Below are 23,765 nucleotides of genomic sequence, written 5' to 3'. Positions count from 1 at the left end.
GAGAGAGAGGTATAAAAAGACAATTATATCTCTAAAATAAGAAAATAATGAACTTAGCGGAAAAAAAGAAAAGTTAATAGAAAAACAAGAAAAGATATTGTAGAAGTTAGATAGCTACTTATTATAATAGAATATATATATATATTTTAAAAAAATGAAAGTCAATTTTAACTGGTAAATGAAATATTTGAAAAATGAATAATTCTAGGTAAAAATCCTATTTTGTTTGAAGTCTCAATTTTAATTTGGGTTGAATGTAGTATTATGATGTGTTTATTATATGATTATCATCTACCTATAGCACCGTTTAGATGGTAAAATTGTTTCATTTTATTATATTTCATCATTACAATTTTATCAAATTCTCACATAAAATATAATAAATACATTAATTTTTTTAATTTTTAAAATAATAATAATATTAAAAATAATATAATAATAATATTTTATTTAATTTTTAACTTTTTTTTTAACTTATTATCTAAACGCAACTTAAATGTTCAGTGATTCCTTTTCACGTACATAGTTTTTGGGTTGATTAATGTGACTTGGTTGGTGGAACCCAAACTGACATTGAGATTCAAACCGTTTTTGTGTTGTCTTTAATGCTGAATGAAGTGGGTGATCAAGGATTAAGATGGATTCTATTTTTTTATTTTTAATAAATGGGGTTTTTAGTTGAAAACTTGGACATAATTATAACTGTGATCATCAAGAAGTTAAGAGAAAAATTTATAGTTTTGAGTTTTGGACAAGATACAGCATAAGTATAACTACCTTTTCTGACCAAGATAAAATATAAGAAAAATATAATTGCAAGTATAATTATATATTAATCTGTATATTAATATGATGTGATTGGTTAAAAAGTAGATTTTATTGAAATCAGTATTAATTTAAATTTTAAGTATAAATAAATCAATATTGATACACAGATTAGTATGCGACTATGTTTGTATATAGTAAAATTCTAAAATATATAGCATTATAAGTTTAATGAGAAGTGAAATAGAAATCTTCATTTAATTTCTTTCTAAAAAATACTTTTTTTAATTTTTTATACATTTAAATAATTTCTTTTTAAAAAATCATAATATCATTAAAAAAAATTATTTTTTTAATTATTAAAAAAAAAATGTCGGGACCAATCGGACCCGAACTGTCGGTACGAGTAGATTTGTTCTTCACCATACAGCCGACACTACAGTATCTTACAATACATTTGATGTACTTTAAGCATCGCAGAACAGCCAATACCCTCAATTATATTTTTCTTGACAAAGAAACGCATGTGCTAATAATTAATGCCATCACGTGCTAGTTATTAATGCAAAGCTACTTCCTATTGGAAGGGAATCATAAAACAAAACTCAACATCTTATATAATTCTATTTTATCAATATATATAGACATAATAATATAAAAAGTTAGTCGTATAAATATTTATTATTAATCTTGCAAATTTTTTAAATTTCATTTTTTGCCTTAGGAAAATGACCTCAATATTTTAAGAGTAATGCTATTTGCTTATATATATATATAAAGAAGTACTACTACTTGTTAAGCAATAGTTTTGCTGAGTAAATCACAATATTATTCATTGAAATTGTTTACAAATATATAGCTATATACGGGTGGTGCTTTACGTGGAAATAAGATCAAAAAATTACCATACAAGGAAATCAAATATTTGGTGGCAAAATTGGTGGGATGTGCTAGAATCATGGGGATTCTATTGTGTTGTAATACCCTCCTTCAAGTTGGTGCATGAAAATCCGTAATACCCAACTTGTGAGATAAGTGATGAAAGATATTAGAACCCAAAGCTTTGGTAAAGATGTCGGCAATCTGCTCGAAAGAGGGAAGATGAGCAGTGGTGAAGAGACCAGAACGAAGTTTGTCACAAATAATGTGACAATTAATTTCAATATATTTGGTACGCTTGTGAAAAACTGGATTTTGAGTAATGAAGAGGGTAGATTGATTGTCACAATAGAGAGTCATGGGATCTTTGTAGGAGATGCTGAGATCATGAAGTAACTGTTGAATCTAGACGAGTTCACATGTAGTGACGGCCATGGCGTGATATTCAACTTCCATGGAGGAGCGAGCAACTGTAGTCTATTTCTTAGTATGCCAAGAAACGGGATTAGAACCAAGTGTGATGAAGAAGTCGGTAGTGGAGCGACGAGTAGTTGCCCCAATCAGAATCAATATAAGCACAAACATGCAAATCATTGGATAAAGAAAAGAAGATGCCTTGGCTTGCAGTACCTTTAATGTAGCGAAAAACACGTGTGGCAGCAGTCATGTGTGGAACCCATGGAGCATGCATGAATTGGTTGAGAATATGTATTGCAAAAACAATTTCGGGTCTAGTGATGGTGAGATAAATGAGTTGTCCAACTAACCGTCGGTAAGTGCCTCGATTGGGAAGAAGGTCACCATCAGTGTCGTTGAGCTTCAGGTTTTGTTCCATAGGAAAGGAAGCAGGGTAAGAACCAAGAAGGCCGCTATAGGCAAGGATGTCCAAGGCATATTTCTGTTGATTGAGAAATATGCCTAAAGAAGAGCGAGCAACTTCAAGTTCAAGGAAATATTTGAGAGGACCAAGATCTTTGATTTTGAAGTGAGTGAAAATAATAGTTTTGAAGTAGGTAACCTGAGAAAGATCATTGCCGACAATCAAGATGTCATCAACATAAACAAATACAATGGTGAGGTTGGTAGCAATGATCAATGTAAAAAGAGAATGGTTTGCTTGAGACTGAACAAAACCTGCAATAAGAAGAATAGATGTTAGTTTAAAAAATTAGTTTCGGGAGGCCTGCTTAAGGTCGTAGAGAGATTTCCATAGACAACAAACTCGTGTCTCCCCCTTAAGACAATAATCGGGAGGGAGTTTCATGTAAACTTCCTCATCAAGGTTGCCATGTAAGAATGTATTGTTGACATCTATTTAGTGAATAATCCAATTTTTGGTAGCAGTAATAGCGAGAACACAACGGACTGTGTTCATTTTGGCGACTGGAGCAAATGTTTCATGATAGTCAATGCTTTCAACTTGAGTGTAGCCTTTGGCCATGCGTCGAGCTTTGTGGCGCTCAACAATACCATCTGCTTGTAATTTGGTCTTAAAGAACCATTTGCAACCGATGGGTTGCTTACCAGGAGGGAGAGGTTCAAGGGTTCAAGTAGAGTTTTCTTCAAGAGCACGAAGTTCAGAGGATATAGCTTCACACCAGTGAGTGTGGTGAGTAGCTTCTAAATAAGAGGTAGGATCAACATATGCAGTAAAGGCAGTTAAGAATGAATAATGAGTAGGAGAAAAATGAGAATATGAGATAAATGTAGATAAGAAATGAGAAGTACTTGAGGACTATGCAGCGGTCGAAGTAGCAATGGACTCCGTGGGTATTGTAGGACAAACATAACCAAGAAGATATGCAGGTCAGGTGATAGTACGATATGGGTGAGAAGTGTGAGGGGTAGGGTCAGGAGGTATGGGTGGAGGAGAAGGGTTAGGAGAAGTAGGATTTTCTGGTATGGGTAAAGGGAGAATGATGGAAGTAGGTGTAGGTGAAGACACAAGAGTTTGGAATGGAAACTGATTTTCATGAAAGGTAACATCATGAGAGTAGAAAATGGTATGTGTGCCCATATTGTATAACTTATAAGATTTGCGGTTTCTAGGATAACCAAGAAAAACACAAAGAGATGCACGGGATGAGAATTTATCGGATTGAGTGGTAAGAGTTTGAGCGTAACAAAGACAACCAAACACCTGAAGATTAGTGTAGGTGGGTGGAGTGTTGAGAAGAATTTGAAAATGGCTTTGATTTTGAAGAGAGCCATCTATTGATAAGATAAGTAGTAGTAAGGGCACATTCGTCCCAAAATTTGAGGGGTAAATGTGCTTGCAAATGAAGACTACGGGAAACATTCAAGAGATGTCGATGTTTACGCTTCGCAACACCATTCTGTTGAAGAATTTCAACACAAGTACGCTCGTGAATGATGCCGTGATCATGAAAATAGGTTTATAGATTTTGAGAGAGAAATTCTTGGTCATTGTTGATTAACGGTTGGATTAAATTGATTTTTGACAAGGGCAAAAAAATGCATTAAATGGCTAAATGTTTCTGATTTAAAACGTATTAAATAAATCTAAGTTATGTGTGAAAAATCATCAACAATAGTCAAGAAATCATGTGCGCCATAAATAGAAGTAGTAGAATATCCATCCCAAATATCACAATAAAGTCGATTAAAAGGAATCTTACTTTTAGCATAATGAGTTGGAAAAGGTGAGCGAGTATGTTTAGAATAAGCACAAACATCGCAATAAGAAAGAGTATATGGACTATAAAAAATTTTAGGAATAACAAAACTAGAATGATGACCTATACTTTGATGCCATAGGGTCTTATTGTCAAGGGTGTGAATGGAGAAGGCAACGATTTTTTGTGGCTGAAATATGTAAAGTCCATTACAAGCTTCAACTGCTCCAATTAGTCTTTTCAACTGAAGGTCCTGAAAAAAACATATAGAAGATGAGAAAAGGGCAACATATGGTAAATTACTAGTGAGTTTAGGGATAGAAAGGAGATTATAATGAAAGAGAGAGACATAAAGGATATTGAAGAGTATGAGAGTTTCGGATAGCCGAATGGTGCCAATGCATTCAATGGGAATCATGTCGCCCGTGCATAACCGAATCTCATGGCTCAAGGGAAGTTGTTGAAGACTCAAAAAAGATGATCAGTAGTGGCTCATATGATCACTAGCGCCACTGTCGATTATCCAATCAGTGTGGGGATCGAAAAAAGAAGAGTTTGAGAAGGATTTACTAACAAAATTTGCCATGGGAGAGGGGTTTTGTAAGAGATTCATGAACTGTTGATAGGTTTCCAATGAGAGTCCTGGAACCGGGTTCGAGGAAGAATCAGCGAGATGAATTGTGGTAGAAGGGGGTTTCCTGAACAAAGATGGCTTGTGGTGGTCGTGAGGTTCACGACCAGGGGGATAGCCGATGACGTGACAACAGTGATTTCGCAAGTGGCCAGCTTTGCCCCATTCAGTGCATTTGAGAGGTGGCCGTTCATGGGAAGAACTCCGAGCAACGAAAGCAATATTTTTTGAGGGGATTTGGAAAATTTGGAGAAGTCGCTGTTGTTCCTCTTGAAAGAGCATGGACAAAATTTTTTTCAGAGGGGGAAGATGATCGGTGGCAAGGATTTGGGATCGAAGAGCAGCAAATGAATCATTGAGGCCAAGGAGAAACTAAAAGATATGTTCATCTTTGGCCCTTTTTTCCAAGGTATTGGCATCAGTGAGGGGTTGGAGATTTCCCAACTCATCCTAGAGTTGTTTGATACTGTTGTAGTAATCAGGTATGGAAAGTTGGTTTTGATGTTGGAGATTTCTCTTTTAAGATGGAATAGACGAGCATTATTTCCATGGCTAAAACGAGATTCAAGATCAAGCCAAACATCTCGAGGATCAGAGTGATAGTCCAAGGAATTGGCTAGGGAAGGGGTTATTGTGTTGAGAATCCAAGTTAGGACCATATCTTTGGTCTGGCTCCATTGTGCATAATCATGGGATGTTTTAGCTGGGGCTTTAAGGGTGCCATCGACAAAGGAAAGCTTGTTTTTAGCATTGAGTGCGCAACGAAAAGCACGTTGCCATTTGAAAAAATTGTCACTGGTGAGGAGGCCGGAAACAAGAACAAGACTAGGAGAATCAAAGGGGTGGAGGAGATATGGGGAAGAAGGTGGAGAAGAATCAATTGAAGAAGCCATCGACAGGGGAAGAGGTAAGTCAGGACCTGTTTTGGCCTGATACCATGTTAAGCAATAGTTTTTGCTGAATAAATCACAATATTATTCATTGAAATTGTTTACAAATATATAGCTATGTGCGGGTGATGCTTTACATGGAAATAAGATCAAAAAATTGCTATACAAGGAATTCAAATATATGGTGGCAAAACTGGTGGGATGTGCTAGAATAATGGGGATTCTGATGTGCTGTGATATTACTTATCATTTTAACTCTCATTATTTTTTCATAATATAATATTAGATGATTGAAAACTATTTATTGTATTTTACTTATAAACTTATCATATAATAATACGATATGATGATTGAAAGTGATTCACCACTGATGGTGAATGAAATCAAAGCATCAGATGATTTGAGATCCTCATATGTCAACTTAGTTTTTGAAATCAAGACTATGATGAAAGTAATTCCAAGATGTTCAATCAAACACAGTGGAAGAATGACCAATCCAGCAGCTCATACTCTAGCAAAGTTTGTTAGGCATTTAGAAGACTTCATGATTTGGTGGGATGCTTTTCCAGATTGTATCTCCCATATTATTTGTGATGTGAACCCCAATCGACTCGCTTTGAGACCCAACAACAATATTGGAAAAAATAAACCCAAGAACCCAAACTCAAGTCTATGGATGGAGAATTTAGACCCGTTGAGATCTCGTTTCAAGAACCTAGATTATATTAAAATCTATACCCAATGAAATCTCGTCTCAAGAACCCAAATTACAAGGAGGAACGCCACAAAGGTTGTGATTTACCTTTGATAAGTTCAAGAGTTCAATTAAGAATAAGAGGAGAAAACTCACTCACAATGAAAATTCAATAAAAAATGTCTTGCCCCTCAAATGAGGCTACAAGTGCCTTAAATAAACAATTCCCAAAACCCTAAAGGAATAGTGCCGCGGGTACTATAGCGTGAACAGTGCCGCGCTACAGTAACTTCTAAAACCCTAGTTCACATAAATTAATAACTTTTCAAATATGCCCTTGGCCAAAATACAAGGCCTTCCCAAAAACCCTAGTTCATTAGAAATAAGACATATGGGCTAGACATCTCCCAAGCCCAATTATTCTAAAATAATTCCTTTGACTAATAAAATAAGCCATTTCAATGAAATAAATAAGTCCATGATCTTTAATAACAATTGGCTCAAGTCGTGTCTTCCATAGCTTGGATCAAGTGGATCAAAACTGGTTCTCATTCTTTCAAACCCATCATGTGTGTTGGGCTCTTGCTAGTTTCATCCCAATTGGATTGCACCAATTCTTGCATTGCTCCCTTAATCTTCGTGGCTCTTAATCTTATAATTGATCCTTAAGACTTGATCTGCCTTAGAGCCCATCAATTTGGTTTGATTCATTGATGTAAGTAGAGTTGCTTTTATGAATTAATGAAAGTATCTTTTTCATAAAAAAATAAAATGCTCCAAAATAAATATAATGAACAAAGTATATATCCAACATTCTTAATTCTTATGCATATATCCATCTACTAAGATAGTTTAGATTCCTTAAAGCATGAATGCCACTACTCATGTCATTAAGAAGTAATCCTTACATCATATGTCTACTCACATTCCATTATATGATTGAATGGTCATCATATATATGTGTAATCATCACTTGTCCGAAAAATTTAATTATTTGTATTTATTTTGAATATTATTCGTTACATGTGGGTTAGACTTCTTTTTAATAGGTGTCTAATACATGAAATATTTAATCAAATATGATAAAATATAAAGTCAATATTTAAACTCTGGACCTCTGTTTTAACATCATATAAAATTAATACTTGTCTAAAAAAAAAAGTTAATAAAAAGATATAGATTTAATTATTTAAACTTATTCTTAAAAGTATCTGCTTCAAGTTACAGCTCCGGTTCAGAACTATCTATAAACGTCCCTGGCTAGTTGTGTTACAGGTACTAAAAAATAGTGTCATTGTTTCGGAGATTAAAGAGGCTCTTTTCAATGGGTTAGTTAAATGAGAAGGACGTTTATGGGTGGAGTTCGATTGGGTCAAACAACAGCAGCGGCAACTTTTAGGACCCTTAAAAGGTCATCATCCTCACTGTAAGTCAAAATCAGGTGAAGTAAAAAACTCTTTCTTTTTGAGCTGGTTATTTGGTGTTTGGCCACCAAACATATAAGCCATTAATAGAATATTGTTCAATTAACCAATCAACCATATAGATAGGCTCAAGAGCAGATTGGATTACTCTTTTTTTTGGTCAATTTCCAGTTTTTTAGGTTATTAATTACATGGTTATGGTAAGGGATCCATCCCTTCTTTTGTATTGTTATCTTGAAAAGAAAAACAGTACTGCATGTCATGAAGCCGAATGCCATTTCACCTAAAATCTAGGTAGATTTGGACAGGAACACCAGGCCAATATTGGAACTCCATCTAATATTTGATATTGTCTGAGAATTAAATCAACTATAGTATAAATAAGTGTATTGCCCACAATTCATTCTTCAAGCAAAGCAAATGGGTTTTGGGTGAAGTTAGTGACGTGACGTGGCAACAACTGGGGCATTGAGGAGGTGGGGGTGTTGGAAGGAAGGACAGTGGAGGCAGGTGGGATTTGCTAGGAGGTAAGCTAGGTGCCGTTCCCACCCAGATTTAAAAAAAAAAAAAAAAAATCAAAAGACAGAACAAAGCAGCTGCTCTTGTGGGGTCAAATCCATAGCCATATGGCATTGTTGTCAGGGAATTCCCAAAAGGTTGGGCCGACCGGCACGTACCGGTACTATGTGGTTGGTTTGATGACTTGACACCATCCTTCAAGCGAGGGAGTGTATGGGGGTTGGTGAATATCTCTCTCACTATGTGTCTCCATCTCTGATTTTAACTGCTAATGCATCAAGTTTGGTAGGGGAAGAAAATTTTTGTGTAATGGGTTAACTGGGTCTGGAAACTGTACATGTTGATCTCTTGTCTCTTTTGTTCTTTTAGGGCCAATTTAGAGTTGAATTTAATTTTAAATTGAATCTAATATCTAAATTTTCAATTTTCAATTTATTATATTTATTTTAATTTAAAATTTTTTTAAAAGTGAGATTCACAATATTTTTTTAATTTTTTATAAATATATATAAACTTATATTAATATCTAAATACATCTAAATTTATTTTAAATAGATCTCACAAAACTTACTCTACTATTTTAACTTATTATTATTTATAAAAAACCCAACTCATTTAAGTTGACTTAACATCTATTTGAATCTTAATAGTCTATTTCTTGATATTGGTAGAGTCCCATAATTCAAAATGAAGATATTGGACTTTTACCGAGTCTGAAAACCTTCACCCCAGCTCCTGGAATTGTATAAAAATCCATTTGATTTTGGGCCAAAAGCAAAGTCTGATGAAGACTTGTACCATCGCACTTGTTTTTGGAGTACGAAGACTTTTACCTTGCACAGCTAATAATCCATCAACTTGTTGAGATACTGTACTTTCGAGATTAGTCAGAACTGTATTCTGAACACCCGATATGAATAGATAATAACAATTATAATAATCCGTCTGCAGCCATTTCTGGATTGGTGGCCAGCAGCTTGCATAATTATTTTGAAGAGCACAGCAGCTCAGGCTCATGCACCCAGAGTGCAGAAAGTCTTGGAGACAATTGGTCAAACTCAATCACAGATGGTTTAACTTCAACCTACCTACCAAGCTGAACCCGAAAACTTCTACTGATTTTTAGTTGGGTTTCGTTTTGGAGTATGGAACATCATCATGGTCCATGGAGAAACGAGAATACAAAAACCAAGGACAACATGGGTGGTGACAAGCACGTTCGATTACAAAATTCAAGTCTAACCTCGGTTCCATATCTGTTTGTATCGAACTCCCGGCCACAACCTTAAATAAGTATTTTTTGAGAATTGCTTACGCTGTCCGATACAATTAAACGTGAAATAAATTGGTGGTTCAGTACACTGCACCATATATCTAACTATACATACAGTCAGCTAAAGAAGACGGCCTTCTCCATGCAGTCTTAAATACTCCAGTAGTGTTTTAGTTTGGCATCTTCCATTAAAAAATATATATATATATATATAGTTATTTTCATTAGGCCTTTTTTTTAAACCCACCAACCAACCCAGCTGAACATTTTTACCCAGAAAAATCCAACCGAACATCTCATCAAAAAACTTATATTCTGATGGATTAATGCCCCCTTAAATCTTCTTCTTTTTTATCCGAATCTTATGCTCTAAAGTAAGACAATCATATAAAATAAAATTTACAATATTTATAGTTGTTTGGGAGAATTTCTGAATCAATATTAAATGCTCAGTAAGTATTAGAAGATCTATTTTACGTGTCTATCTTTCTTCAATTTTAAATCCTACAATTCAATTAATAAGAACTTCACAAGTATGAATCCGGTAAAAATAATAGGCCTCTATTAGGCTCAAGCTATTAAAGGGTCATCATTAGGAGGTAAGTGAAAAGAGACAAGGAAGAGATAAGGAAAAGTAAACATCAATAGGAAGAGGAAACATAGGAAAAAGAGAGAAAAATGACGGGGGAAGGAGTTAGACACACAAGGAAAAGTGGGATAAAACTAACTTACCAATTAGAGATAAGGGCAGGAATAAAAAGGATTTCCAAACGGCTAAGTGGGGGGGATATTTTTGAATGAGAAGACATAGGTCATTTTCAATCTCAGAATAAGAGCTCTAGAGATTATCCTCTCCACAAAAGAGGCCTCTAATTTTCATTGTACAGAGAGAAATGAGATACTATGAGAGACTATAAAATACTCATTCTAGTGGATTTTCCTTCCTAACAACATGTGGATGTAAGCTTTTTACCGAACCCTGTAAACATGTGTGTCTCCAAATCTATTTACATTTTTTGTATTTATCTTTTATTCATTGTTATGGATATATGTACGAACATTGTACCACCGTTCTGGACCACTATTGAGGACTAAGAATCATTTTAGTGGGTCGGGAATGACTTTTTCTCCTATTCTAATTGTTGTACAATTTTTTGGGATTAACAAATCCCATTTTGATTCTCATGTTCTCATTCTGATTTTCATGTTCTCATGTCTGTTATCTTTTCTTCAGAGCATTGCGGATTTTTGCACATGATTCAGTTCATTAATTATGCTACATACTTTGTCAAAGAACGAAGTTGGCTGCGATTATGAATAGTATAGCATCACCAACATTATGGGAGAAGTTGATCCTTGAAATGATAATGAAACTCATGAACAAATATTGCAGTAGTTATGCAGACTTTTCCCTATAGGTAACATAAGCTCGTATAGAAATGTAATCAATTTATCCCATTCTTTATCATCCAAAATTTAAGGCAAGCAACTGCTACAGAGAAACGTCAACGGAGCTGCACTGCCTAAATTTGCACAAATCAATCTAGTATCCTAAACTGCATAATCCAATATAACCTGGATCCTAATTTGAGGTCAACGTCTGTCCCAGGAAACGAGGCCGCGTCGTTTCCTAGATGGGTACGTAACAATCATTTGTAACCAAGAAAATAGTTTCTCATGGGGCCGAAAACTCTCTCTTAGGCTCTTAGCTGTTGCAGATATCATGCTCGCTGGTCAACCTAGGTGAAACTTGTCTCCGACCAAAATGGCTATGGAGGATCCTTCTCACTCTGGGTTCTCTTACTGTCGATGATGAGTCATGGTCGTTTTGCTCTTTAGAGGTAATGATGAAAAGATCATATCTGCTGTCGAAAGCTTTCATCAACGCTGGCAGCAAATTAATTCACCGGGGGGGAAAAACTTCATTTTCCATGGTCTGTTTCACAGACTCCAGCAAACTCAAAGATTTGCATTCCTCTTCCAGCTACAGCAATCTGATAATGGTTTCTGGATAAGACATGAAAAACCACCAGCAAACGAACAAGCAAGTTAATTTACCAGAATCATAATCAAATAATTTCAACTAAGTTCGCAAAAAGGGCTCAATGGATGCAAGTTCTACACGAGATGCTCACTCACCTGCCACATACTCTAGCATCCAATGCTTCGGGCTCTGGCACACTAACCACTAAATAAGCATGCTCAGTTAGTTTGCCATCTTTTTCAATAAGCCAGCACCTGACACGCTGATCAAGACCAGTAGAGAACACCCAAGAGCCATCCGTCCAAACACCTTCATGAAATAAAACCAAATCTTACTACTTAAAGCAACCAGAACTCATCAACAACCAGAACTCATCAACAAAAGGCATGCACAGAAGTTCCAAAAGGTTCATCTTTTTCCTTGCTAAATAACAAATAAAACTTTTGAGCTCATGACCTTCCAGCATTTAGAATGGACAGGAAAAACACTATTGTAAAAGCATTGATAACACTCCACAAGATTCTAGTCTTATAATATTTCACGGTAGAATTATCAGTCTTTAAGTTGTTGATAAGAAAGAAATGGATACTCGTAGCAATTTATGATGAAAAAAAATGTTTTCTGAAAGGTTCTTGGCACAGATATATGAAGGAAGCATGATTTCAAACACAAATATATTCACCACTACAGCTTATTTCAAACAGAAGAATTTGACAGAAGAGAAAACTCAAGCGTAAGAAGTGGTTATTTTACCTTTTACAGCAGAGCTGTGAGCTGATGCAATTTTCTCATGATATAAGAATTTGATCTCATAATCCTCGACCTGTCTTTCTCCACAATTAACAAAGGTATTGGTACTTTCAGGTCTCCCATTTGAATTTCTGATGTCTGGTGCCATAAACTCATTATCCGGGACCATTGCTATCAGAGACAATTTAAATCTAAGATAGTAAAGCGCTTGATCATCGCCCCCACTTATTATATTGAACATTAAACCAGACAGGGAGTTTTGACAATCTCTTATATCTGAAACACGAAGACAATTGACTCCAGATTGGTGAACATTACTTAGAACATGTAAAGGCCCTATTTCACATATCTCAGATGGTGAGTCATCTACATTTGCTGGAGGCTCCAGGGAAGCAGTATTTATAGCATTTGAACAAGTTGCTGCACTACTTCCAGAATCATTTATCAAAAATTCTGTTCCATTTGTAACCTGGTTTAGCATATTTGAATTTGGTACATCTCCAGCTTTCATGGTCACTGAACTACGGTAACCTGGTTTTCTCTTAGATATGCTATTGCTTAATGATCTCCACCATCGTCCTCCCTGACTTCCCCTACCAGTGCGTGGCCGTTTCTGACAGTCAATGAAGTTTTCTACCTGAAGAGTTGAAAGCCGCCGCATAAAAGCTTCAACGGCTCCAGTCAGATCCCAGAAGGCAATACTGCCATCAGTAGCTCCACTAATAACAATAAATACACTTCGTTTCTGACTGTTATCTGAGAATTGAATTACAAGTAAAGAATTAAAACTCCAGACTACTGGAAATATCAGAATGTAGAAAGTTAGGACATATATCACAAACATTATCTAATGCATGAATTAAATCTCCAACTGCGTACTTCTATTAAGGATCTAGGAGTTGCAACTAAAACTTCCAAGCTTCTGAGAGACCTGACCACCTAGATGTTAGATCCCAAGTTACAGGATGCATCCATCATCTCTTCAACATCTACGTTCAAACTGGTAAGGAAATTGTAAACCGGTACTATAATCACTAAATATTTTGAATGCTAAAATTCCTGATTATAATGGTAAAGGATTGTGTTGCTTATGGTTTTAAGCTTCTTTATGAATGAAAAGGACAATGTTTTAAAAGACATATCACAATGAAAGCATGTATAAATTAATTCAAAAACTAATGATTATAACACCTGATTAGTACTTCTCTTCTAGTAAGTTCATTATAACTATGAAAGGAAAAAGAATAATAAAGAATATGCATTACTAATGAGACGTGGTGGGAGGAGGTGCTGAGGCAATTGGACGCTTCCATAATGTATTTCCACCATTACGTGTGAAACTATTTCAAAAGAATTGCTACATTTTAGATCTAGTTATCAGACTAACCTTCAGAAGGAAGACATATTGGAATGATGACATGCTGCAAAGCCAAAACTGGTGATGATAGAGGAACCAACAAAGCAACATCAAACCTGAAATAATGTGGAAAGAGAATGTCAGGCAGGACATGAAGAGTCAGATGACAGCCACAAAGGGAAAATAGAACCATCACGTGAACATGATGATAGTGCCTTTAAATACCATAAACGACAGGGCAAAATTAAAGCCCGTAGTACAAGTGTGGCATCTGAACAAGCAACAACAACAAAACAGACAGTTAACCTGATAAGAAGAAAAAGGAAAGTTTTCATTAAATTCGAGTAAAAAAAGATTCAGAAAATAAAAATAGTAATTATCTCCTCTAACCTGGAATCAGGACATTTAACAAGAAAAGCTGTGACAGCCAGGTATCTCCAATCGTCTTCATACTTATCTCCAAAGCCAGATGTTATGTCCATCTTTCCCTTTCCTCGAAAAAATGATCTTGCACCAACTTTTGTACCGTGGACATTTTCTGTTGCACTGACTACTTTCTCCATCTCTTCTGGATAATAATCAGAACTTGAATACCTTGCTGGCATGTCAGTAGAAAGCCACTGGAATGACATTGATGAAGACTCTCCTGATGAAGGCTTACAGCTATTTCCAGTTTCACCATACTGCTGATCAACTGTTTCTTCCTTGTGCTTCCTATTTCTTAGTAGCCAAGAAGTCAAGACCCGCTTTGCACCAACTGAAATCAGTAAAAATGGATTCTCTCCACTACCTGCACCAGCAGTTTGCCTGCTCCTCCCATCAGGAATGTTGGTGTCCTCTGATGCAACTATATGTACCTCCGACGCAAAGCATATTGACCTTACAGCTGATCCACCAACATGCTCCCCAAGCAATTTTGATGCAGACCAATTCGCCACATCTGCTGTATACCTAAGCAATCAGCACATGGTTAGCATTTTCCAGCTCAAGGGGAAGGTGTTATAATCCTTACTCTCTGAGAAGAAAATCCACCATACAATAATGTTTTCCCTTGAAAAGCAAAAAGCAGGCCCCTTCTTTTGCAATAATAAGGTCTAGATCTACCTTTATAGACACATGCAATATACGTGTATATAATAGTACTTAGTAAATTATCCCAGCTATAATCAAGAAAAAATATGCCCAATGCCATTATATTATGATCCTGATGCCCTGTCCAAGTCATATTCTAAACATGAAATAAACATTGTAATACCTAGTCAACCTAACAGTTCCATCTTCACAGCCAGTTGCAATCCAAATAGATCTAGAAAAGAGATCGTTAGCTCGAAGTTCAGAGACAAAGCATAAGGTATGCATCTCTCTCCCATGGAATTGCACATGCAAATTCTGGGGGATTATCCTCCTCTCACCATCCAGTGTCCAATTTCTATGAATATAGATCATCTCATCCTGAAAAAGAAACACAACATTACATAAATACAGAAAAAACTAGTGGACATGTTTAACATTAGAATGATATAAAATTGGTGCTAGGCTCAAGGTTTGACGTCTTACTCCAGTACACACTTTTTTATACATCACACAAATATGCATACTGCAGAACAAGGCAGTGTAAAATCCTGTCAGAAATCTTTTGGGAAGAGAAGGGGAAGACAAACAGTAGCAAACATATTTTAAAGTCCTATCACATATCTAGCAGCAGAAAAATATATATCTGACTTGGGCATTCAACAAGTTTCACCACCCAGAACTATTCCAGTGAATTTTTTGAAGCGTGGATTCCTTTGTCCTTTTGGTAGGGGTCAAAGTAAAGAGAGCAAAGCAGTCGCAAACACCTAAATAAACTCAATTTATCTTGGTTTGGTTCCACCTAATCTTTCACTCTTCCTTCCAGATACGGATACATGTCAAAATGACATTGGTGGGGCCCTCTCAGTTCATATTCAACCTCATTCAAATCCTTATATATATATATATATATTGATAGGTAAAATAAAATTTTATCGACTCAAGTAAAAGATATTTCATTTTTTGATTGGTAAACAAGATCGTATTGATAATAAGAATAGGTAAGAGCCCAAGTATACAGAACATATACAAGAGCATCACCTATGCGTGCAAGAAAAATATCTAATATTTTGATAGGTAGAGTCCTAATATATAATAGAATGCAAAGTATATTTTAATGATCCAAGAGAATAACATATCAAACAAATTGATCCACTGGTCATGACTTTTTACTTGTATTGATTCTCTAACCAGGAAAGAGTCCCAATTGCATGGGCTTAAGATGCCTAAATAGAAGATTTTGTCTCCTTCAGTAACTTATGGTTTGTGTATTTATTTATTTATAAGTAACTTATGGTTTGTTTATTGAAGTTATTTCGGTGAAGTATTCTGGCTGACAACCTTGACATATGCAAAGCAGTTCTGCATCTCTGGTACATCACCAAGATAATAAGAATGAGGACGCCGCCATCCACCACATGGTATTTGCACAACCTGCCAATATGCACGCTTAGGAACCAAATAGAATAGAGAGTGCAAGTTTTGTAAACATAAGCAGTGGAAGAGAGTACCTTTGTCTCAGTTATTAGATTCCATATTATAAAATCTACTGACGCAAAACCAGCTGCATAGCAACCACTAGCTAAATTGTCAAGTGAATCATTATCGGCAGATACAGATTGGATCAAACTCAATTCTTTAACTTGTTTCATCCCTATAAATTCTAAAGTTCTATGATCCCTGTCATATTCCAAATTGCAAATGCATCCATCTCCTCCAGTCTGAATAAGAAACAAAATAGTGAAAGAAGAAAAACATTTAGTCCTCAAGCACAAAACAGTTTTGCTTTACATACAAAAAGCTTGCATTTTGCCCATACCGAACATATTTCAATCTGCTCAGAACTTAATCTGCTGAATGAAACACTGGACACACTTGATATCCCATGAACTCCTTTAAAATAATTTATTGGAGAGATTTTCACTTTGGATGCAACGGATGTATTCAACAACAGGTCCTTCAACAATGGAAAGAGGACCAAATTACCACGTACGTCCCCACACACCAGAACCTGTAAAAAAAATTGAAAAACAACGTGAATCAAGAAAACAATTGAGATATAATCTCAATATTTAGAAACCACTTTAAGCTTTGAGAAGTTCATATTACAACATCTGGTAAAAGGACATGAATAAGAAAAAGGCCCAGAATGACAGAAAAGAGACAGTGGAAAATATGGATGATATGGTAGCACAAAAACTTGAAGAAATCAGGACGAGAAGAACAAGGAGAAATGAAACCAGAAGCAGACCAACAAGTCTTCCCACATTGTGTTAAAAATGCCAATCCAATTTTTCTAGAAAGGAAAAGAAATTATACAAAACAAATACCTCTTTCTCAAAAGATGCATTCAAACACAATACTCTGTTTCCAAAGCATGATGCAAACTCCCCTACCAGAGACACATTATTGTAACTCCTTGAAGAATTGTGAGAAGCTTGTGGTGAAGGGCCACACAATCTCCACAGTTTCAACATTCCTTTAGGATCAGTGGTAAAAATGTACCTAAATACAACAGAAATTGATGATCTTTCAACACACCCTACTTTTCAATCAACAAAGCAAGGGAGCAAAAATATTTCTTTAAGTAATAGGAGGCCTGGGGCCAAGCATATAGGAATATTGTCCAACACGTACTTTATAATGCAAGGTGGAAAGCTTGGCCTGACGAACCATTCAGATAATCCTACAATCTAGTTTTTCTTTTTGCACCATTAGAGATAGAATTAAAAATTATACCACATACAATAACACATGCACCTTTTAACCAACAACCTTTTGAACATTAAACTTATTACATTTACGGGGCTTAAAATCCTTTTTTATAGGAGAAATTACATTGGCAACATGGCTTAACATATTCAACAACAGCTTCCAGATTGCATCATCTTTCTTGTACCAATATATAGGTCTGGCAAGGTAAATCTATCCAATGGTTTAGACATCATTAGTATAGAAGGAATGTGTTACCTATATCCTAATGACTTGCACCAATAGGTTCCTAAGAGCTGTCTCTCTATTCCAGCTGGCCAAGTAAATGTGAGGCTCACTTCAGGAGTATAACTATCACAAAATACTCTGGCAATGGTCATGTATCCTCGACCATCACCCACAGCAACCCAATCCTCAACAGCACCACAAAGCTCAGATGATTTATTGGATAGGACATCCATGCATACAATTGGAACCTCTTTACTGACACAGACAAGTTCAGTCCATTTTACATCCCTGGTATTTGATACTTTAGTGTGGTACAAATAACCACGGTTTGTGGCAACATAAAGGGTATCTTCACTTGTGAAATGTAAACAGCGAACATATTCACTTTTGCTGCAACAAGTCAAAAGGAGCCAACAATGCCAGTAGTTAGTGAACAAAATGATAACAATTGATACAGTATAAAACCATCAATAGCCATGCTGGACATTTGAAAGTTTGGAAAATGACAGACAACCTTTTTTGCAACCCTTCATACAACTATTAAATGAGGGGCATTTTTGTACAATAACTTATAAAAGTAACATCACTTTCCATAAATACCCTCGTTTTAAAACATGGTTGTATAAAGGGTTGTGTGTGTATCATTACTCCGGAAGTTTTGTGAACCACCACTTGTGGGGTCCCTTATGGAGATGTTCTGATGACCCCAGTTGAATGTTTATCATCATCATTCTCATGACACATACACATTTTTCTAAAGGAACATGGACATCAGATGAAGCTAATTAATTATGGCAACCCTTCCCATTGATGCCCATAGGTTTGGGGAGGACACAGGACAAAAGTATTATTCTCGAGCACCAAATCAGACTTTCCAATTTTTCGACGTCATCTATGGAAAAATTCTAGGAGTTTCTGACTGCTGAAGGTATCCTGAGTAAAATTAATAAAAAGCATTGGTACCTGTCAGTGAGTCCACAATGCTCTGATGTATTAGGGATACGAACAGTGAATATCTCCATTCCGTCAATAAACTCTTTTACCTCAGCATGCCCATGCAAACCCCCAGACAAAGAGCCATGCAGTTGATGCACTTTAATTGCAGAATCAAACCCAGCAGTTACAAGAAGCGAAAACTTTGCATCATACAAACATCGCCAAATGCCCCTTCCTCTGCACAATAACAAAAGATAGCTATGATTGTTTTATTCTTGCAACATAAAATAAATACAATGTACCTATAAAAAAAACATAAAATAAATACAATGTCAAATTGTTAGATACTAGTTTCATATATTGTATTACAGTTATGTGATATAATGAAGAAGGCTGTAGTACTAGTTGTGATACAGTCCTGCCAACCTAGAATCGTAAGGAGATCCTACAGCATCACAACATTGGTGTAGGCCATTTCCAAAAATTAATTTTACAACTTTATTGGGAAACAAAAGAATACAACAATTTTTCGGAAAACTCTCACATGGATTCCTTATGCAAGTGTCAAGTTGAATTTAACATTTGACTAGGCAACAATGTTTTGAATACCGTACTAGATGCCGTACTGGTCAAGACACTGGAACGAAATATTTCAGTACCGGTACCGTTTCTTGTACTGTTGTAGGATAGTCGATATATGAATAAATTATATATATAAATATATCTTAATTATATTCCAAAATAATAATCTATATATGAATAAATTATGCATAAATACATATATATATAAATTATAAATATACTGGTCTAAATTAGGTATAAAAAAATGGGCTTGTAGTTTGAAGAAATTGAAAAAAAAAAAAAAAAAAAGTAAAGGCCGAAATACCGGTTGGTACATAGCCTGGCACAGGCCGAAATATCGGCTGGTATTTGGACCGGTACGAAATAGGTACAATTTCTGTACCAGACTAGTGACCAGTATGGCATATACAGGCTGTACTGGCCGGTACGGTACAAAATTAAAAACACTGCTAGGCAAACAAAAATTTGAGAACATTTTAGGTGGAATAATCAATCAAGAAGATTCATATTTATTATTATTGTTTTTTTTTATAAGTATCAAGAAGCTTCATATTTGGAAGCTACAAATTGAAGGTACACTATAAGGTTCAAATCATGGTTGTCAACAGCAAGTTCACAAGATCCTAAAGCAAATCATTTTAGTTTTATGTTAGCGTCTGGATCATCCATTATCAACAGGAACAAATAAATTTCTAACTAATAAGTTAATAATCCTCAATGCTCAACAGAACAAGAAACACACACTTCACTTACATGTGCTCCTTGATCATCTGAAGCTGCTTACCATCTAATCCCCACATGCGACATGTACAATCCTCACCCACGGTGACAATCAACTGACAAAAGTCAGGAAAGATTAAATCAAATTCCAGCAGTCCATATGTAATAGAATATGCAAGAATATAACAAACAGCATAAGAAATTCAATTTCAATACCTCCCTCCAATGGATAACAACAACGAGAAGCAATAAAAAAATTGGATAAAGTTAACTGCTTCTGGTATGTTTGTCTATGCGAGAAATAATATTCCTAAGGGCTAGGGCATTGGGATAGGGGATGGCCAAAAAAAAAAAAGGATGGACAAGCAGAAGGCGAAGGCAATAGAAGAGTTGGGAGTCCCCACAACCAAGTTACGATCATTTCTTGGCCTTTGGAATAAATTTTTTGAGAAACTCTATAGGGAAGCCTAACGCCACATACTTCCACCAAACCAATATTTGATTTGTCATTTTTTTTTTTCCCTTCTATTTAAACACACACATATTTAAGCATTATGATAGAAGGGTAAAAATGACAAATCACATGTTGATCATGTGGAAGGCTTCCATGTATAATTTCTCAAATTTTTTATATGTATATCTGGTTCATCCCTTGATACGAAGAGTTGTTCCAGTCAATTTCAAGCTGTGTATGAAATCGAGCCAGTATCACATTTCTAATGCCATCCAAATCCTTGCTGGTAACCTCTTCCGATGTAATTGATTTTTAATCATGAGCAAAACTTATATCCAAGCATAATGTGTTCATGTGACCAGTTAAACAAATTTAGAAGACAAAAAGTATTGAGAGAGAACAATAAAGAAAGGATGAAGCTGTTCTCATTCACACAAATGCTATATTGCTTTCAACTTTAATTCAAACATAAAATGAAACATATCCAACCCCGAGTACAAGTTTTCATATATCAGTCCATGTTTAGTCTGCTAGGTTTGGGTGTTGAGGTATATTATGAATAGTAATGAAAAAGTAATAATAAAATATTGAATAGTAGTAAACAGTAATGAATAGTAGATGAAAAGTAATAATAAATTAATGAATAGTAATGGAGAGTGTTGAGAATGTTTCAACACCCAAACCGGCCCGACACGTTGACCATAATGCTTGGGCACCTCAGCCACATGCATAACAAATCCAGCATGAAAATGAAAATAAATTCCATTTTTGAACTCATGCAAAAGTAGACATGATTAAAAAACCTATAAATTAAACAGACACAAGTACATAATTTTCTTACTGATTGGTAGGTTTGGATAGTGAGATGAGAATTTTTTGTTTTAGATGAAAGTCTAAAATATTATTTTTTAATATTATTATTGTTTTGGGATTTGAAAAGGTTGAATTGTTTATTATATTTTGTATGGGAATTTGAAAAAGTTGTAATAATGAGATGAGATGGGATGAGAATTTTGTTTCTCATCCCATTCTCATCCCACTTGCCAAACCTGCCTGAACCCACTTAGAACCAAAATTTTTGCCCCAAAAATTTCAACTGATGTTAACAATGTATTTTCTTTACTCCAAGATAATATGTTTCTCTACTAATAAGTTGTCAGAAAACAAGAATAAGGAGTTTGTGAATCTGACAAAATCACTAATACAGCAGTCCCAAACTCTGGCATTATGACCAAACAGCACAAATCCATCAAGGTCAGGGCCAATAGAAACTCCGGGCTTATCATAACCATTCCTTGCACCATGAATTGTCCAGACACGAGCACTGCACAGATCAACTAATAAGTTATTGTGTTGAATCACTCTTCTAAGAAAAACACCACAAACAATTAGAATGGTAACGCATAAGAAACTAATTCACCTACGATCATCAGAAACAGATACCAATTTGCGTCCATCAGAGGACCATGCTATGCGAAAGATTGAGCCTTCATGGCCAGCAAGTTTGCATATATGAACAGCTTCAAACTGCCGACAATGAAACCAGACATTGTTGTAGAATGGGCACCTCTGATCAATATGGTCTTCCATAGGATTTGCCAAAGATGGAGCATCATTCTGAGAAACCACTTTCCAAACAAGAATCTGGAAAATCCCATTTTCACCAAAGAGTTCAAAATAAAAGAAAGACCGGGTCCAAAAGCTTCTTTTACATAGAAAAAAAAGAGGGCAAACTAATATAAAAAATCATAAAGACTGAGCTAATCCGAAGATGAGCCATGTAATCCCTAATTGAACATAAACCCAGTTCCATTAACAGTATATTAATCAATCAGGGCATAGACTACTTCCCTTTCCTTTTAGTCTTCCTGTGAATAAAATAGCCCTCCCAAGGAGGGAGAAGGGGGAAGAAAAAGAAAGGGGGGGGGGGGGGGGGGGAGTTGGGGCATAGTAATGAAATGGAGAGGAATTCGGAATAAGGAGAGTCAGCCACCTCATTAAAAATAGTACCAGATGCAATTTGAAGAGCTTCAATATTGTCACCCCATAGCCGCAGGGAATAAAGAAGGCACCTCTCTACAGTTCAACGAAATATTAATCAAGAAGACGAAATTAAAACCAAAATTTACTCCACAAAAGGAAAAATGAAAAAAAAAAAAAAAAAAAAAAGGAAGTCTTGTGCAGCTTTAAAGACCAGTTTTCAGGAAATACAATATATAACTCGACAATACAAGAAAGTTTGAATTTCGAATTCCCAACAAGGAGGGAGGGCTAAGAAAATGCGTAATCGCCCAAAAGAACCTCACTTTGAACACATTCTGGGTACTAGTTGATAACCGGATCAAAGATAAAAAAAAAAAAAAAAAAAAAAAAAAAAAAAAAAAAAAAAAAATTCTTTCATGAGTAAAACGCAAAAAAAAAAAATCTTATTAAAACTAACCTGGAGACTGGACTTGAAGAACCACACTAGAACTCAAAATATCCCAAACAAGAACAGAGTTGTCACTACACCCAATTGCAAGACAATGGCTCCCCTCATCGAGAGAACGTACAAGTCCCTACAACCAATCAAACAGCAAAGCAAATCCATAGAGTAAGAACCATCAAGCATGAATTCAGATAACTAGCTTAGCAACACATTCTACAAAAATTTACAAAAGATTAAACTTTGTACCTTCAAAAAGCAGACATCCAAAACCCAATTATTAAACTTGGGCAACAAATGCAACTGGTTCAAATTCACACAAATCCCGGATCCATTTTGGGGTTTCAAACCAAAATCAATCATCAAGCTAAACAATTTCACACGCCTTTCACCAAATACAGCGAGTTGAAAAGCAAGCTTAGAGGAAATGGTTCCCTCGGCGCAATTAATGGAATCATTACAAGCAATACCGTGTACACGAATCCCTTGGAAGACATGAAAGGACCTTATTAGTTGTCCAGAATCTAAACTGTACAGCAGGATTTGTGAGCCTGAACCGGCCAGGAGGTACGGGAGAGAAGAAACATGGGACGGGAGGTGAAGGAAACAGAGGGCTGAGATTTCTCCAAGGTATTGACCGCTCTGTAAACGCCATTCAGTTGGAGGCTCCGCCATGGCTCCTCGGCTCTACACTTAGCCAATGACCGTAGTGGGCTGCGTTGAGAATTTGAAGACTCGGAGCAGGGTAGAGGAAGGGTTTTAGAATTCAGCGATGCCCCTACGCGGCTGCACTAGCAGGTCCAGCCCTGGATGGAGTGGAGTTAAACGACATGTC

The 23,765-nt window shown here is 35.8% G+C and overlaps 1 protein-coding gene across 4 annotated transcripts; it reads right to left on the bottom strand.

The window, feature by feature from the left end:
• Positions 1-11,124: 11,124 nt before the first annotated feature.
• On the bottom strand, positions 11,125-23,750 carry LOC122317079. 4 transcript variants are annotated; one of them, XM_043133982.1, is made up of 19 exons: positions 23,180-23,750; positions 22,946-23,063; positions 22,499-22,581; positions 21,926-22,149; positions 21,697-21,829; positions 20,085-20,167; positions 18,777-18,986; positions 17,844-18,203; positions 17,204-17,378; positions 16,693-16,884; positions 16,385-16,594; positions 16,215-16,307; positions 15,058-15,254; positions 14,193-14,753; positions 14,028-14,108; positions 13,833-13,918; positions 12,449-13,201; positions 11,851-12,004; positions 11,125-11,718 (listed from the first exon to the last, which is right to left on the bottom strand). In XM_043133982.1, the coding sequence occupies exons 1-19, from the start codon at positions 23,603-23,605 to the stop codon at positions 11,634-11,636; spliced, it is 4,224 nt and encodes a 1,407-aa protein (XP_042989916.1). In that variant the 5' UTR covers positions 23,606-23,750; the 3' UTR covers positions 11,125-11,633. The 4 variants fall into 4 exon arrangements, with proteins under 4 accessions (XP_042989916.1, XP_042989915.1, XP_042989917.1 ...); XM_043133981.1 differs by having other exon boundaries at positions 21,697-21,842; positions 21,930-22,149; XM_043133983.1 differs by lacking the exon at positions 23,180-23,750 and having other exon boundaries at positions 21,697-21,842; positions 21,930-22,149; positions 22,516-22,581; positions 22,946-23,023.
• Positions 23,751-23,765: the final 15 nt, after the last annotated feature.

This window comes from Carya illinoinensis, chromosome 7 (assembly GCF_018687715.1).
Source record: "Carya illinoinensis cultivar Pawnee chromosome 7, C.illinoinensisPawnee_v1, whole genome shotgun sequence".
NCBI classification, from domain to species: domain Eukaryota; kingdom Viridiplantae; phylum Streptophyta; class Magnoliopsida; order Fagales; family Juglandaceae; genus Carya; species Carya illinoinensis.
The sequence above is the reverse complement of the archived record's forward strand: the minus strand, read 5'-3'. Positions and strand labels throughout refer to the sequence as shown.

Excerpts from the sequence above, each read along its gene's own strand:
- LOC122317079 (XM_043133981.1), bottom strand. The coding sequence starts at position 23,605 with ATGGCGGAGCCTCCAACTGAATGGCGTTTACAGAGCGGTCAATACCTT. Across the intron at positions 21,843-21,929 it reads GGTATCTGTTTCTGATGATC|TTGATCTGTGCAGTGCTCGT; the intron begins GTAGGTGAATTA and ends ATAACTTATTAG. Across the intron at positions 13,202-13,832 it reads AATATGTCTTCCTTCTGAAG|ATAACAGTCAGAAACGAAGT; the intron begins GTTAGTCTGATA and ends TTCAATTCTCAG.